The 17,756-nt window shown below is 44.0% G+C and overlaps 2 protein-coding genes across 5 annotated transcripts in view; one reads left to right on the top strand and one right to left on the bottom strand.

Annotated features, from left to right (window-relative positions):
• Positions 1–3,979: 3,979 nt before the first annotated feature.
• On the bottom strand, positions 3,980–14,757 carry LOC110524888 (zinc finger protein 845). 2 transcript variants are annotated; one of them, XM_036973325.1, is made up of 7 exons: positions 14,676–14,757; positions 12,790–12,992; positions 11,166–11,270; positions 9,463–9,558; positions 9,199–9,309; positions 7,607–7,739; positions 3,980–7,486 (listed from the first exon to the last, which is right to left on the bottom strand). In XM_036973325.1, exons 1-7 carry the CDS (start codon positions 14,695–14,697, stop codon positions 4,680–4,682), a joined length of 3,477 nt encoding a protein of 1,158 aa, XP_036829220.1. In that variant the 5' UTR covers positions 14,698–14,757; the 3' UTR covers positions 3,980–4,679. The 2 variants fall into 2 exon arrangements, with proteins under 2 accessions (XP_036829220.1, XP_036829221.1); XM_036973326.1 differs by lacking the exons at positions 3,980–7,486; positions 7,607–7,739 and adding an exon at positions 7,780–8,107.
• Positions 14,758–16,071: 1,314 nt separating this feature from the next.
• Positions 16,072–17,756, top strand: part of LOC110523056 (THUMP domain-containing protein 1) — a 10,460-nt gene continuing 8,775 nt past the window's right edge. The window contains exons 1-3 of one of the 3 annotated variants that reach the window (XM_036973327.1): positions 16,072–16,256; positions 16,408–16,632; positions 16,941–17,112. In XM_036973327.1, coding sequence (XP_036829222.1) covers positions 16,429–16,632; positions 16,941–17,112 — 376 coding nt within the window. In that variant the 5' untranslated portion in view covers positions 16,072–16,256; positions 16,408–16,428. Of the gene's footprint in view, positions 16,633–16,940; positions 17,113–17,756 lie in introns of all 3 variants that reach the window. The other 2 variants (XM_036973328.1, XM_036973329.1) reach the window with 2 other exon arrangements.

The following is a 17,756-nucleotide window of genomic DNA, read 5'->3' as shown; positions in this document are numbered from 1 at the left end:
CTATGTTGATTCAGTTGGTGTAGTATGTCATATAAATGGGTACCTACCTTGAGTTCAAACTACAGAGCATGTTTTCAAAACAAACCCTTAGAATATGTAAACATTTTGTTTGTTTTTAAAAGAAGGGAGATGTAATATTCATATGAGGAAACATACTGAATTATAATTGGACGCATTTTACCGCCCTGTATCATACTGTGCTATGATTGGTTAAGACCACCCAGATGGTTAGGTCATGGTCAGTTGATCCTGGTTGGAGAAACGTGATACCAGTTATAGCTAGCTAATAAAGAGCTACGTTAAGAAATATCATGCAGTACTGCATTTTATTATTTTGTACAAAACAAGACATACCCCACACAAGAACAACCAGTAGACACCATTAGTGTTGTGTTAGCCACATTCAAAATTAAACTGTTTTCAAATGTCTTGCACATTGGTCAGTCTTTGCAACACTAGTGTACAATATGGATTCGTTGAGACGCTCCCGTATAGTTTGAATAGCCTTCTTTTGGTTTTTAGATAGTAACAGTTAGCCACACTCACGAAGAATGAATGTGGCTTTGGCCGCACCACGTCCAAGGCTATTCAGTTTTTTAAAAACCCTCTTGTAGTTAAAGCAGAACTAAGGAACCAAGCTACTGTAGATGAACCCAATGACGGCAGAGAAGAAGAGAACCATGTGACCAGAAAACAAACGAATAGGAGGAACAGTAAAGAACTGGATTAAAAGAGATGGTTCTGGAACTAAACAAGAGGACAGCGAAACGGAACGTTGTTTTGAGAGCTTCTACTCAGTCCTCTCTATCCAAGAAGACAGCGAAACAACGTTGTTTTGAGAGTTCCTACTCAGTCCTCTCTATCCAAGAGGACAGCGAAACAACGTTGTTTTGAGAGTTCCTACTCAGTCCTCTCTATCCAAGAGGACAGCGAAACAACGTTGTTTTGAGAGTTCCTACTCAGTCCTCTCTATCCAAGAGGACGGCGAAACAACGTTGTTTTGAGAGCTTCTACTCAGTCCTCTCTATCCAAGAGGACAGTGAAACAGAACATTGTTTTGAGAGCTTCTCAGTCCTCTCTATCTTCACCAAAGTATCTTATTAAAGGTGCAATCTGCAATATAGTAAATGCAGTTTAATGGTCACATTAGTTAAAGGTCCAGTGCGTTCAAAAACATGATTTTCCTGTGTTTTATATATATATTTCCACACTATGAGGTTGGAATAATACTGTGAAAATGATGATAATGCCCTTTTAGTGTCAGAGCTGTTTGAAAAGACCGCCTGAAATCTCTGTTTTTGTGGGATGGAGTTTTTCCCTAGCTACCATGACAAAGAACAGAGTCGGCGAGAGTACCGTTGAGGACCGTGGTGTCTCTCTATCGCACCTGAAAGATCTTTTACATTGACAAAAATAGTTCTACAAGCGGTTGTGACAACAACAAAATAGCTTCAAGTGTTTTGTCCAAATACTGGTGGATTGAACTAATAAAATAATGGACGATCTGACCAGAGAGGTTCAGGACCTGACCAGAGAGGTCCAGGACCTGACCAGAGAGGTCCGGGACATGACCAGAGAGGTCCAGGACCTGACCAGAGAGGTCCAGGACCTGACCAGAGAGGTCCAGAACCTGACCAGAGAGGTCCAGGACCCGACCAGAGAGGTCCAGGATCCGACCAGAGGGGTCCAGGACCCGACCAGAGGGGTCCAGGACCCGACCAGAGGGGTCCAGGACCCGACCAGAGGGTTCCAGGACCTGAAGAGTTGTTCTTGTCTATTAATGTTCTGTATTATGTATGTTTCATAGGGATCCTAATAAAATACCCTGCCTGGTGACATCACCGGAAGGTAAATTAGTTAATAGACCAATAAGAGAGTTCCAAACTTCTCTGCCAATAACAGCTGGTTTTCTGTTTTCACCGCCCCACTGAGGCCACTCCCAGACAGTCCGAGCAAACATTCTAGCTTGAGAAATTGCTCTTTGCTGAGAAGCAATTGTTGTTTATTTTTTTACAATTTGAATTGAAAACAATCACAGTAAGGTACTTATTTGTTACCCCGAAAATGATTTGATTATTAAGATAGAAATGATTGTGGCTTTCAATCATGTTGGCTTTATCGTGTTAATTCAGCCCGTGTCTCACGACTGACATACGTAACTGCCAAAATAAAGGAAACACCAACATAAGTGTCTTATTAGGGTGTTGGGTCACCACGAGCCAGGACAACTTCAATGCACCTTGGCATAGATTATACAAGAGTCTGGAACTCTATTGGAGGGATGTGACACCCTTATTCCATGAGAAATTCAATAATTAGTTGTTTTGTTGATGGTGGTGGGAAAACGCTGGCTCTGGCCCTGCTCCAGAATCTCCCATAGTTCAACTGGGTTGAGATCTGGTGACTGAGACGGCCATGGCACATGGTTTACATCGTTTTCATGCTCAACAAACCATTCAGTGACCACTCGTGCCCTGTGGATGGGGGGCATTGTCACCCTATGAGAGCATAGCCATGGTAGCCAAAATAATTGCCTGCCCAGCATTTTTATACCAATACATGACCCTAAGCATGACGGGATGTTAATTGCTTAATTAACTCAGGAACCACACCTGTGTAGCTGCGCCTGCTTTGTTTCCATTATTTTGGCAGTTACCTGTAACAACCAAAACCTTAAGAATGATTCCCACAGAATAATCATTTCTGTACAATGGATGTAAATTCAGAACCTGTTGTGGATAACTTTTCACGAAGACAGATCGGGGAGAGGCCAAAGTGATTCGTTTTGACATGTTTCTTACCGTTCATTACGGGGCAGCGTAGAACAAATTGTAACGTACAAAATGGAAGGATGACAAAATTGAGGATAATGCATGGGTTGCTGTTATGTTTATTACAATTCTTGTAGACATATAGTTGCAGTTTTGTAAAGGATATATACAATTGGCTGTTTTACAAAGCTAAGAAGTTTGTAATTAAGAAAATAAACATTTTTCAACATATTAGATTATTTCATTCAAAAAGGGAGAATTCAAAATTAACTCCTTCAATATGGAGAATTCAAAATTAACTCCTTCAATATGGAGAATTCAAAATTAACTCCTTCAATATGGAGAATTCAAAATGAACTCCTTCAATATGGAGAATTCAAAATTAACTCCTTCAATATGGAGAATTCAAAATTAACTCCTTCAATATGGAGAATTCAAAATTAACTCCTTCAATATGGAGAATTCAAAATTAACTCCTTCAATATGGAGAATTCAAAATTAACTCCTTCAATATGGAGAATTCAAAATTAACTCCTTCAATATGGAGAATTCAAAATTAACTCCTTCAATATGGAGAATTCAAAATTAACTCCTTCAATATGGAGAATTCAAAATTAACTCCTTCAATATGGAGAATTCAAAATTAACTCCTTCAATATGGAGAATTCAAAATTAACTCAAAGAAGCAGTTTTTTTGTTGTGAAAAGGTAGAAAGGTTTTAGTCTGTTGATAAGAACCACCCAACAGGAATCTAATTTACCCGACAAAATACATCTGGTTACAAATGTCACAAATCAAAATGAGGAGTGCTCTTTTCAGAGTTGGCTGAATTGAGTTTACTGGCACGAGACGCAGTATTCAGACTTCTACACTGTGTGCTTGAAACTGGGCAGTGCATCATCCCTCCCCAACAACGTACCCAATGGAACATCTGCCCACTGAGAGATCTGTTACAACAGCATTCTATCAGCGTTGTTCAGTCTTCAGTGATTCCTCCAATCAGATAATCCGACAATATTTTATCAACTCTCAGAACGTTCTGGATCGTTGCACTCTCATTGCAACGATCCAGAACGTTCTGAGAGTTGATTAAATATTGTCGGGTTATCTGATTGGAGGAAGCACTGAAGACTGAAACGCTGATAGAATGCTGTTGTAACAGAATAAGACAGCCATGGACAATTGTGCAAGACAAAAAAACAAATTCAACCATTCATGTCGTATTTAATTGCCCTTATTTATGCGACGGGTGGTATAAGGTCTATTGCATTTCGAAACATCCCCATTGACATTGGTCTAATAGACTAATTGGCTAATTGATAACCTCGTCAAAATCGTAAATTGAAGTCTCCGTTCCAAACCGTAATGGAATGCACCTGCGGCACTTCCCATGCACGTGCTTTATGCTGCCTTCACGACAAAACGGGAAACTGGGCGCAACGAGTTGAGTACATTCACATGCTTTGAACCAATTTAGAAAATGCCGATTGGCTGGATGGCAAAACTGTTTCAACCACAAACTGAAAGTACAGCAACCTGCTCACTAACTTGTTTTCAAAAAAACATATTAATAGATTTTTTTTTTTAATATAAATAATGTTTTGTTGTTGCATTTAACTGCCAAAAAATGCTGTTATCAAAGGTGATTTCCTTTGTGACGTCAGAGTTCCGCATGTGGCAGAAGTCGGAAGCTCAGAGATGACAGATACGTTTCCTTCACAAGTAGTTACCAGTTGGAGAGGCGTTCAAGTGGATTCTTCACACAGTCGGATTGCTGGTAGTCACAAATTTACCAGATGTTATGAACGCAGGGTGAGACGGAATTAGAACGTCGGGTCGGAATACTGACAGACACAATAAGAACGTAAGAACTCTTTTATCTTAACCTCTTGAGCCCCCAAAAGGCAACTAGGAACACAAAGCTTGATGTTGTCTCAAATCGCCTTTCTGTCTAAAGCCCCGCCCACAAAGCGGACATTTAAAAGGCCTCTCCCCCGTGTGACACATCATGTGCAGTTTCAGATGCTTATTGGTGGTAAAGCGTACCTGACAGAGAGTACACGCAAATGGTCGCTCCCCCGTGTGAATCAGTCGGTGTTGTGTCAGCGTACCCTTACGCTTAAACGTTTTCCCACAGTCTGTGCAAGAGTATGCCCGCTCGTCTGTGTGCACGCGCTCGTGTGATTCCAACGCACTCTGAGATGGGAAGTCCTTGCCACACGTGTCACATAGATAAGGCCTGTAACTATGACAACGAATATGAAACTTCAATTGGTTGTGTCCAGCAAACATTTTGCCACAAAAGCTACAGGAGAACCCGTCTCCTGTGTGACATACCATGTGGGATTTCAGTTTCTTTTCGCTTGTGAACTGTTGCAGACATTCGGGGCAAGTGAAGACCGGCGTGTCTTTTGTGGGAACGATTACGGCGGTAAGATTACGCCGCGTTGGCCCACAACCTGATTTGTTGGCCAGGTGAAACTTTAAATCCCTGTTGCGACCAAAGCACCTTGAACATATGGGACACTTAATGGCCCCCTCACCGTGACGTCTCAGATGCAAAATCAGAGATTGTTTCCTACGAAAACTCTTGGAACACACGTGACATGTTCTAGAATCTAAATTCACACCAGGGGGCAGAGTGGGGGAAGCGTCGCAGGTTGTTGGGTTCTGGGATTCAGTACTGTGGGTCTGGGGAGCCTCTATCCCGTTCCCCCTTGAAGGCTGAGATGTGCTTCCACCTGCTGGGTCAACCTCCCATAGGGTTTGGCTTGGATTGACTTCCTCATTAAAGTCTTGCTGTGTCTGAAAGTCCGTCTCATCACAGCGGTTCGCTCTCCGGGGTCTAGACCGGCCTACTGTAAGAGCAGTTCGCTGATCGAAAAAGCACCTTACAAGTAACTTTGATGGATCGACGGATTGGTTTAGCCGGTGTTGCCGAGAGTCATGTGAGAAGACGACGTCTGTGCTGCTGGACTGTGGGATCTCCATCTCGTTTTCCCCTGTATGTAGCGGCGGCCAGGCTGTCTGGTGTCTTTTAAGGTTCACTTCCTGACTTGTCATTTCCTGCTGCTGCTGCTGCTGCTGCTGTCTATATTGAGAAGTCCTCGTCCTGCAACCGGGACACTTCCTGGACTCTGGAATGTTTAGACCGGAACACTGGTCCGAGTGTTCCTTCTGATCAGAGGCGCTTTGGAAACTCTCCCCACATTTAAAACACAGGTAAGGAAGTACACCATGTTGAAATCTCAGATGTCTTCTCAGGTCTTCTGCGTTATCAAAAGCTTCTTTACATAAAAGGCATTTTCTGTAATGATTAGCTAGCTGAAAGGGCAGAGCATTGGAGGTGGTTGGGTTTTGGGGTGTTGTGTTTGAGGGCTGAGGTATCTCTGTCGAATTTTCTACTGCTGCCAAAACGGCGCTGGCCTCTGGAAGAGCCTCCCTCGGAAGTTGCTGTGGGTTCACGTCCTCACGCTCGTTTGGCTCAGAGAGATCAAAGGTGTCTCCGCACAGAGAGCAAGAGAGACGTTTCTTTGTCTTCAAACACACTTTTTTGTGTTTCCTCAAAGTGGAGTTCTCAAAAACATCCCCACAGTTGAGGCACAGGAGCTTCCCATGTGTGTATCTCACGTGCTTTCCCACGTGCGATGCCTTACTGAAGGTCTCGTCACACACGGAGCACTTGGTGACTTTGGAAGACTGTCTTGGTTTACCGTGTTGGGTTGTCATGTGCCTTCTCTGAGGTAAAGTGTCGCGGGGCTGAGATATCTCTGTGCAATCCTCCGTCGATGTCGATGTCCTGCACAAATTAGAAACGTCCTGCACTTCCTTTTCGAGGCGGTGAGCTCCTGGTCGGGGCTGAGATATCTCTGTGTAATCCCCCGTCGATGTAGCAGACTCCTCTTCTGGTTGAGCTGCCGCCTCACACACATTCTGACGACGCTTCTGTAAGTCCTCACGGTGTTCAACGTCTTGTCTACTACACAGGGTGTACTGGTAAGGCCTCTGCTCAGTGTGAGATGTTATGTGTGCCGTCAAATCCTTTGCTTCCCTGAAAGTTTTCCCACACAAGGAGCATATTTTGACACGCTTGCTTCTTTTAGGCTGCCCCTTAGTCCGGCATGGGCCAGGGACCAGAGGATATCGAGGTGGGCTATCTGAGGGCTCTACGTCGACATTCCTCTCGCTCTTTTGGGATACGACCCGTTCTCCTCTCCGTCCTTGGGTCGCCACATTGTCAATCTGAAGCCTCTCTCTGCTCGGCGTTGGAAAGGCCTCTGACACAGGTGACAGCGTATCAGTCATGTCAAGTCTGTGCAGCAGCACCGTGGGCTGACGGAGCCGACAGGACGTAGACCAATCAGAAACGTCCTGCGCTTCCTTTTCGAAGCGGTGAGCTGCCGGTTGGATTTTCGGCCCACTGTCAGCACGATCGTGAAGAAAAGCTTGATCCGTTTCGCTCTCTTCGTCAAGAGTTTCCTTGTCGACACACTCTGCCTCTTCATTCGAAGGCAAAATGACGACATTTGCAGTGCGGTCTAAATTAATCCCTCGTTGACTCTCCCGGGAATCCAGCGAAGGTGTCATTTCTGACTCACAGCAATATGATGCAGGGCTTTGAATGGTCATACATGTCTGTATGGGTTCTGATTGGATCTCTGGGTCAGCTTGGTCAGTGGATGACTCTCGGGGAGATGGAGACAGGATGTGGTTGTCTCCAGATGACAGAGCCGAGGACAAGAGAAGAAGAAAAGGCCATATCAAAACATGAATGTCAAACCGTAAAAAACATAAAAATATAATTCCCTAATTTTTCAAAAGTCTTCTTCTCCTACCATTGGCCTCAACATGTGGGTCTGGAGAAAGGTTGGTGTGGTACTGGAGAAGGGTCCTCAAAGGTTGAGGGTGACGCACAGACTGCCCACACTGCTCCAGGACAGAGGGGTCAGGTAGAAACCAAGATGCAGTCTGAGGGAAAGAGAAGGGCAACAGATCCAGTTCTATAATATCATAACCTCGTTGCCCTAGAAAATGTACATTGTTTTGACTATTATTTGTCTTTTTTACGTAAAAAAAGCTGTTATTGCCATCCACGTCCTGTAAAAGTTTACTGACTGTAGTATAATTAATAAAAGGAATTCAAATTACCTTGTGAACTTTTAATACAAGCAACTAGATTGTAATTGTCCATAAAGAAAAATTGTGTGACTTGCTTGAGCTATTTGAATGTATTTTTGTGGTAGTGGAAGAAGTGTTGTGATTTTAGATTTGAAAAGCAGAGTAGACTAGGATTTCATACACGACAACACAACTTGTTGTAGAAACCAAGATGCAGTCTGAGGGAAAGAGAAGGGCTTGACAATGACAACAGATCCAGTTCTAGAATATCATAACCTCGCTAAAAGCAACTTCCTAAACAATGTTTGGTTTGTTTCTAGCTTGTTAGCTAGCTGCCTAGCCAGTTAAAATAATGACCAGAGCATAGCTGACAACGTCTTAACTTTAGCTCATTTGTATCCATCATTACAGGAAGATAAATTACAACAAGATCTAAATAATGTGACGAAATAAAAGCAGGGCATTCTACTTAAAGATCTTTTAGAACGTGTGCCCTCTCTCGTTTCTGGTAACCATGACAACGGACTCCGAAAACGGAGGTCAAAGTTCAGTTTTACGTCTGCAACATGAACATGGAAACCGACAGTCGCAGCTACGGTCGACAGACAGTCAAGTCCACCGGAGTATAAAATGAAATGTCGTTTTGACCAACGACACTTGTCGAAATTGTAATTGTCTACAAACACGTCGTTAGGCCAAACGTTTAGGTTTTTTTTGGAGGAAAAAACATTTAATAGTTTTTAAAGTATAAATGGTTTGAAAAAGGTGTATTTAAGCATACTATTCCAGACCAGTCTGCACGTTTTAAAGTTTTGAACGGCTTAGAGACGGTGTTAGACGAGTAGCTTTCCAAAGAATAACTACAAGGCAAAATGAAGTTGTACAATATTTAAAGTGTGGCTGCTGAAGTATACCACATTAATACATCTGAAAAGAAACGGTGTTTTTCCAGGACGCTGACAATATGCATGAATGGTATTAAAACGCACAATGGTATAAAATATACTGGCGGCAGGGTAGCGCGTTGGTCTAGTAACCGGAAGGTTGCAAGTTCAAACCCCAGAGCTGACAAGGTACAAATCTGTCATGCTGCCCCTGAACAGGCAGTTAACCCATTGTTCCTAGGCCGTCATTGAAAATAAGAAATTGTTCTTAAGTGACTTGCCTAGTTAAATAAAGGTAAAATAAAAAACATTTTATGCATCTATTCATCCAATGAATATTAATGGATATTTTTGCATTTGTGTAAATGTTTGGTATCACCCTGATGTATGAAGCCTCAGTCCGGCGCTGATGAAGATAGTGGTACCTGTTGAAGGGTCGGTGTTGGAAGCAGCTTCTCCAGTCTGGAGAGGAACTCCCACACCAGAGTCTGCAGTGCAGAGTGATACTTTGGGCCGAATTCCCCTGGAAAAACGTTCTGGGAAACAACCAAAGAAATAGAGAATAGGACAGTGCTTTTTTAAAATCTAAGCATTGAACATTACCTTGACAAAGCATTCAACACCTTGGAGTTATTATCCTCCTCACCACCATCATCATCATCAACAGAATCAGCTACTTAGTCGCTGACCTGAAAGAAGCGTTCTCTCTCAACTGGGTCTTCCTGCAGTGTTTTAATCAGCTTCAGGAAGTTGGATTCTGATGCCTCCACCTCAGGATCACAAATCTACAGGAAGTATGGATAGCACAGTGAATAACAGGAAGTATGGATAGCACAGTGACTAACAGGAAGTATAGATAGCACAGGGACTAACAGGAAGTATGGATAGCACAGTGAATAACAGGAAGTATGGATAGCACAGTGACTAACAGGAAGTATGGATAGCACAGTGACTAACAGGAAGAATGAATAGCAGAGTGAATAACAGGAAGTATGGATAGCACAGTGACTAACAGGAAGTATGGATAGCACAGTGAATAACATGAAGTATAGATAGCACAGTGAATAACAGGATGTATGGATAGCACAGTGAATAACAGGAAGTATGGATGGCACAGTGAATAACAGGAAGTATAGATAGCACAGTGAATAACAGGAAGTATAGATAGCACAGTGAATAACAGGAAGTATAGATAGCACAGTGAATAACAGGAAGTATGGATAGCACAGTGAATGACAGGAAGTATGGATAGCACAGTGAATAACAGGAAGTATAGATAGCACAGTGAATAACAGGAAGTATAGATAGCACAGTGAATAACAGGAAGTATGGATAGCACAGTGAATAACAGGAAGTATGGATAGCACAGTGACTAACGGGAAGTATGGATAGCACAGTGACTAATGGGAAGTATGGATAGCACAGTGACTAACAGGAAGTATAGATAGCACAGTGAATAACAGGAAGTATGGATAGCACAGTGAATAACAGGAAGTATATATAGCACAGTGAATAACAGGAAGTATAGATAGCACAGTGAATAACAGGAAGTATGGATAGCACAGTGACTAACAGGAAGTATGGATAGCACAGTGACTAACAGGAAGTATGGATAGCACAGTGACTAACAGGAAGTATGGATAGCACAGTGAATAACAGGAAGTATGGATAGCACAGTGAATAACAGGAAGTATGGATAGCACAGTGAATAACAGGAAGTATGGATAGCACAGTGACTAACAGGAAGTATGGATAGCACAGTGAATAACAGGAAGTATGGATAGCACAGTGACTAACAGGAAGTATGGATAGCACAGTGACTAACAGGAAGTATGGATAGCACAGTGAATAAATCAAAAGAGCCAGCATCTATAACACCTTGCCTGGCTAACCAGAGCACATGGCACAATCTCAAGCTGTGTGAATGCCGTTGACGTCCCTCTCTGGATGGATATAACCCATTTTAGCATGGATAATGACATTGAAGGCTTCCACCATTTTTAAGTAGTCAACTGGGTGGGGATTCCTATGGGTTGGGAGCGAACAGCCAATGATCAGAGTGAATGCTTCTTTTTCATATAGAGTGCTATTGATTTTAAATGGCTTTATGTTATAGGACCGCCATCTGGTGGCCACACTAAATGAATGACACACTAGATTCGGTTCAAGACCCCAGCACTGCAGGGGGCGGTACATCACCAATATTAGTTTTAAACTAAGAAGAAAATGGACTTCTTTAAAATGGAGACATCCCTCAATGGCGCTGGCCATGCTGTCCCAGAAGCCATTATGACACCGATACAAAGGTGAGCCGTGTTTCTGTCGCTATGTTTTGGTATCAACCACTACAAGTAATACCAGCAGAGTTACAATGTCATTGAGCGACACTCACCTGGTTGTCCTTATGAGTGATGCTACAGGTTTTCATCCTATTCAGGTGTGACTGGATGGTGTCAGAGTCGGCGAGGTGTTCTGAGAACAACAACTTCAGAACCAGCTGATGGGAATAAAAGTTAAGATTTTTTTTTTTTTTTTTTTTTAAGAATTCCAGAAAACAAAACCAGTGTATTGCCTGCAGCTAAGATGAGCCTTTCCCCCATGGAGACGTTTTAACACGGTGTTGTATGCAGCGTATCTATGGAAACGGAGACGTTTTAGCACAGTGTTGTAGGCAGCGTATCTATGGAAATGGAGACGTTTTAACACGGTGTTGTATGCAGCGTATCTATGGAAACGGAGACGTTTTAGCACAGTGTTGTAGGCAGCGTATCTATGGAAATGGAGACGTTTTAGCACGGTGTTGTATGCAGCGTATCTATGGAAACGGAGACGTTTTAACACGGTGTTGTAGGCAGCGTATCTATGGAAATGGAGACGTTTTAGCACGGTGTTGTATGCAGCGTATCTATGGAAACGGAGACGTTTTAGCACGGTGTTGTATGCAGCGTATCTATGGAAACGGAGACGTTTTAGCACGTTGTTGTAGGCAGCGTATCTATGGAAACGGAGACGTTTTAGCACGGTGTTGTAGGCAGCGTGTCTATGGAAACGGAGACGTTTTAGCACGGTGTTGTAGGCAGCGTATCTATGGAAACGGAGACGTTTTAGCACGGTGTTGTAGGCAGCGTGTCTATGGAAACGGAGACGTTTTAGCACGGCGTTGTAGGCAGCGTATCTATGGAAATGGAGACGTTTTAGCACGGTGTTGTAGGCAGCGTGTCTATGGAAACGGTGCCGTTTTGGCACGGCGTTGTATGCAGCGTGTCTATGGAAACGGAGACGGTGTTGTAGGCAGCGTGTCTATGGAAACGGTGCCGTTGGGAGAATACTTCTTCACAGGACTATATCAATTTCTATAGCAATGTGGTAAAGGCTAGTTCTCAAGCTAATTACTTCTTATAGAATTACCCAGATTATAACCAAACAACTACATGCATCTAATGAAGTTGAAACAAGGGCTTCTCCTGAGTCTCATCTCTCCTTCACCCTCTCCACCCATCAGCCCCATCTCTCCTTCACCCTCTCCACCCATCAGCCTCATCTCTCCTTCCCCCTCTCCACCCATCAGCCCCATCTCTCCACCCATCAGCCCCATCTCTCCTTCCCCCTCTCCACCCATCAGCCCCATCTCTCCACCCATCAGCCCCATCTCTCCTTCCCCCTCTCCACCCATCAGCCTCATCTCTCCTTCCCCCTCTCCACCCATCAGCCTCATCTCTCCTTCCCCCTCTCCACCCATCAGCCCCATCTCTCCACCCATCAGCCTCATCTCTCCTTCACCCTCTCCACCCATCAGCCCCACCTCTCCACCCATCAGTCTCATCTCTCCTTCACCCTCTCCACCCATCAGCCCCATCTCTCCTTCCCCCTCTCCACCCATCAGCCCCATCTCTCCTTCACCCATCAGCCCCACCTCTCCACCCATCAGTCTCATCTCTCCTTCCCCCTCTCCACCCATCAGCTCCATCTATCCTTCACCCTCTCCACCCTCTCCACCCATCAGCCCCATCTCTCACCTGTGCTCTCAGACCCATGATGAGTTGGACTTTCTCCCTGTAACTCATCAGATCTGGGACTACGTCCAACACAGTGACGACAAACTCCTCCACCAAGCCGTAGTCCATGACGTCTCTCCGCTGAACAACCTGCCATAGAGCTGCAGACACCAGCCGCAGCGGAGGAACCAACAGACGCAGAGACGCTGGGGGAAGAAATGGACCTACGGGCAGATTCAGAAAAGGAGACATTTGTTTGTGGGCCATTCCCTGATGGAAGTCAACCTGAGTGTACAGAAATAAAGTTAGACATTTCCAAATGATACCATGTTGCTAATTATCCCTGAGGTCTATATTTTATTTAACCAGGCAAATTCTTATTTTCAATGACGGCCTAGGAACAGTGGGTTAACTGCCTGTTCAGGGGCAGAACAACAGATTTGTACCTTGTCAGCTAGTAACCTTCCGGTTACTAGTCCAACGCTCTAACCACTAGGCTACCCTGCCGCCCCATATGTTGGAGTGCAGACTGTTATCAGTGTATGTAGGAGTCTGCATGAATGTTGGCAAGTCTCAAATTATGCATTTCAGTCAATCATATTGCATGGCCTTTGGCAAGGGCTCACAGAGCTTGTTGTTTCTCTCACACCTGCCTCACAGTGTTTGTTATGAAGCCGACACCGGCTCTGAAGCTCATCGGATGTGGCAGGCTGCAAACTATTACGGACTACAAAGGGAAACCCAGCCACGAGCTGCCCAGTGCCTACCAGACGGGCAAAATGCCTTTTACGTTCGCTTCGAGGCAAGCAACACTGAAGCATGCATGAGAGCACCAGCTGTTCCGGACGACTGTGTGAGTAAGACCTTTAAGCAGGTCAACATTCAACATTCACAACATTCAGGGCCAGACATTACCAGGACGTGTACTCAGAGCATGCGCGGACCAACTGGCAAGTGTCTTCATTGACATTTTCAACTTCTCCCTGACCGAGTCTGTAATACCTACGTTTCAAGCAGACCACCATAGTCCTTGTGCCCCCAAAAAAGCTACGGTAACCTGCCTAAACGACTACCGACCCATAGCACTCATGTCGGTATCCATGAAGCTAACAGACTGAATATCCACCCTCCTCAAAGACAATCTGTTCCTGTTTTCATTGTGTATTTCTGAGACTTAACCTTTAAATCGCCATAGAAACAGACACTCTCAATGTAGATTGACCGCGATTATAGGCAATTTTTTTATTTTTGTGGTTATAGGCAATTAAGAGAAGGATCTGGAGATGGCTCCCGAGTGGTGCAGCTGTCTAAGGCACTGCATCTCAGAACTTGAGGTGTCACTTACAGAGACCCTGGTTCGATTCCAGGCTGTAATTGGGAGTTCCATAGGGTGGCGCACTATTGACCCAGCTTCTTCCGGGTTAGGCTGTCATTGTAAATAAGAATTTGTTCTAGTACCGACTTGCCTAGTTAAATAAAATGTTCAAAATTGTATGGGGGTATTTTACATGTTGTGTTGTGGATATGTTGTGATGTAGGAATGTTATATGACGTACTGTTTTATATGTAATCTGGGTGCTTTGGTATGTTTGGACCCCAAGAAGAGTAGCTGCTGCCTTGGCAGGAACTAATGGGGATCCCTAATAAATACAAATGCTGCTCTTGACATAACGTGAAGCTTCCACGGAAAATGACAAGATAAAAAATTTCCGGCCGAATTCGTAATAGGCTAGTTTATATAGCTCGCTAGCCTAGCTATCACTTGATCGCAACTTAAATAACTCACTTTAGCTAGTTAGTTAGTTAGCTATGAGACAGAGGCCAAAGAGAGAACAATTTTAGGAACATTTCTCTGCAGATGCTACCACACTGCAACGATAGTTAACTACCGTCTAGCTGCTAGTTACCTTTATCCTTGAGATGTTGCATTTCAAGCTTTGTTAGCTAGCTACGTGTTCTTGCTAGTAGCACTAACAGGTCAAATCCGGGTCACGGAATTTGGGTGAATTTCAAAATTAAAGTCCCCCATGCAATAATAGAAAAGTGTCAAACGATTAATTTACAGTCACATCCATAATTATTGGCACCATTGATAAAAGGTATTGAAAATTCAATTATTTTATACCAATACAATTTCTCAGAGAAAGAGGTTTTGTTTAAAGGTCCAATGCAACCGTTTTTAATCTCAATATCAAATCATTTCTGGGTCACAATTAATACAGGGGTGCAACTTTAATTTTAGAAGTGCGGGGGGGGGGGGGGGGGGGGGCAGGGCATAGCCTCGCGGGGATTCTGGGGTTCCTGCTCCAGATTTTTTGGGGGGGCATCTAAAGCTCATTTCCTGCCTTTATACACAATCCAATATGACCCATGGGCTTTATAGTCGTCTCTATTTAGAACAACAAACAGGAAGCCAAAATGCCCACAGTCATCAAGCTTGGTGAGAGATTATTACATATGTATAAGTGATTGATAAGACTGAAGTAGATCAGTAGGTCATTCAAAAATCTATATTGCGTTGCAGTGCCTTAGACCTCTGCGCCACTCGGGAGCAGCACATCCTCCATATAATTAATCCCATAGGCCTAATGGTAATGTAGAGCTCTTTTTACTTGCACACAATATAGCTGGTACAGAGTCAATGTGAGGGGGCACCGGTTAGTCGAGGTAACATGTACATGTAGGTAGAGTTATTAAAGTGACTACTAGATGATAACAACAGAGAGCAGCAGCGGTGTAAAAGGGGAGGGGCAATGCAAACAGTCTGGGTAGTCATTTGATTAGATGTTCAGGAGTCTAATGGCTTCGGGGTAGAAGCTGTTTAGAAGCCTCTTGGACCTAGACTTGGCAGTCTTTGACAATTTTTAGGGCCTTCCTCTGACACCGCCTGGTATAGAGGTCCTGGATGGCAGGAAGCTTTGCCCCAGTGATGTACTGGGCCGTACGCACTACCCTCTGTAGTGCCTTGCGGTCGGAGGCCGAGCAGTTGCCATACCAGGCAGTGATGCAACCAGTCAGGATGCTCTCGGTGGTGCAGCTGTTAAACCTTTTGAGGATCTGAGGACCCGTGCCAAATCTTTTCAGCCTCCCGACGGGGAATAGGTTGTGTCGTGCCCTCTCCACGACTGTCTTGGTGCGCTTGGACCATCATCCCTAAGTTTATACATCCACAGTGCGATCAACGGAACATTTCAACCTTGTTTAACATTTATAGTCCAAATGTGTCATGATTTCAATATTTTTATTAGTTTGCACGTTTCAATTGGGGACTTTTATTTTGAAGGCGATACGCCGATTCCCCTTTTGCTGCTCACAACACTCGCGTGTTTGAATGAAGGAAGGAGCCCACGAGTACCTTCAGGCTCAACTCGAGAAGAGTACGATAAACGTTGACTAGTAGCTCTGTAATTTAGCAAATTAAACGATACATTGTTAGCATTTAATCCAACGTGTACGATCAAGGATTGAGATTTAGTACAGTAGCTACCGTAAGCAATCCCGGCTCGTGTCGTTTGTTGTGCTTGCATGTTAGCTAGCTAGCCAATTCTGCTATACTTGCTAGTGCCAAACAATAAACCAGATAGTTAATGTTATCCAGGTAAATGTGTTTTTTCTAACAGTTAACAAACTATTATCCAGGAGTCCTGTATATGATCAAATATGTCCGAAGCACAAGACTTGAGAAAGCGCAGTAAGAGACGCTATGGCGGTGGACACCGGAGTAAGAAGTACAAGGGTTCCCGGGAGCTCGAGGTGGGCATGCAAGGCGTCCTCATCACCTGCAATATGAACGAGAGGAAATGCACCGCGGAAGCCTTCAACCTGCTGAACGAATACGCCGACCAACTCTACGGACCTGAGAATGTAAGCAGTACATTTAGCGAGGCCATGTACGACTACGTGACGAGGTGTTTCCTTTAATTCCTTCCTTGAACTCGTCACTGGTGGAACGGATAACTGTCCAATCATGTCATTCAAATCAGGCATCAACTGAACGTAAATAGGAGTCATTTCTAAAGTAACTGCGCCAAGCCAACTTTCAGTGTGAATGGTTATTAGTTATTATTTCTACTGTACATCTTTATTGGTTAGTAATCTTTGTTAATAGTTATAAATCTTGAAGTCTTTTTTTTTGTTTAAACGAACTTCTCTAAACTCTTCTGACAACCCAGTTTAAGGAACCCGAGGAGAGCAGTAGTGAGGAAGAGGATGATGAAGATGTGGAGGCGGCTCTGAAGAAGGAGGTGAAGCAGCTCAAAGCGTCGTCGGGGAAACGGCAGCGGCGCTTCCAGGCCATGGACAGCGGGGCCAACAACGTCATCTTCATCAAGACCAAGAACCTCGGTGAGGAAGAGTTTGACAGACAGCATCCCAGCTCCTTAGACAGAGATGCAGCATGTCTCAAAAGACTCCCAGTATATATTTATATATATATTTTTAACTGAACCTTTATTTAACTAGGCAAGTCAGTTAAGAACAAATTCTTATTTACAATGACGGCCTACACCGGCCAAACCAGGACGACACTGGGCCAATTGTGGGACTCCCAATCGCGGCCGGTTGTGATACAGCCTGGATTCGAACCAGGGTGTCTGTAGTGACCCCCTCTAGCACTGAGATGCTGTGCCTTAGACCGCTGTGCCACTCGGGAGCCCACTACCCTGGACCAGGGCCCTGAGTGGAGAGTGAGACGACTCATTTATAGCAGACACTTTTATCATAGTTCTTTAGCTCATTTCAATAATCATTAGTTTTATCCTAGCCTGGGTACCAGTCTGTTTTGTGCCGTCATGCCACTAACTTGGCATGACAAGGAGCTGACATGATAGCAGAAACAGATCTGGGACCAGGCTAGGTTTTATCCTTAGTTCAATAAAGAACTGCCAACATTGACAGTTACACCTATTCAGAAGTTCTCAAAATAGTCTGTTTTGTTTATAACTAACTAGTATTTTTATTCTCCTCTGTCTCTCTCTCGCTCTCTCGCT

The sequence above is a fragment of the Oncorhynchus mykiss genome, unplaced genomic scaffold (genome assembly GCF_013265735.2).
Source record: "Oncorhynchus mykiss isolate Arlee unplaced genomic scaffold, USDA_OmykA_1.1 un_scaffold_229, whole genome shotgun sequence".
Taxonomy (NCBI): domain Eukaryota; kingdom Metazoa; phylum Chordata; class Actinopteri; order Salmoniformes; family Salmonidae; genus Oncorhynchus; species Oncorhynchus mykiss.
The sequence above is the reverse complement of the archived record's forward strand: the minus strand, read 5'-3'. Positions and strand labels throughout refer to the sequence as shown.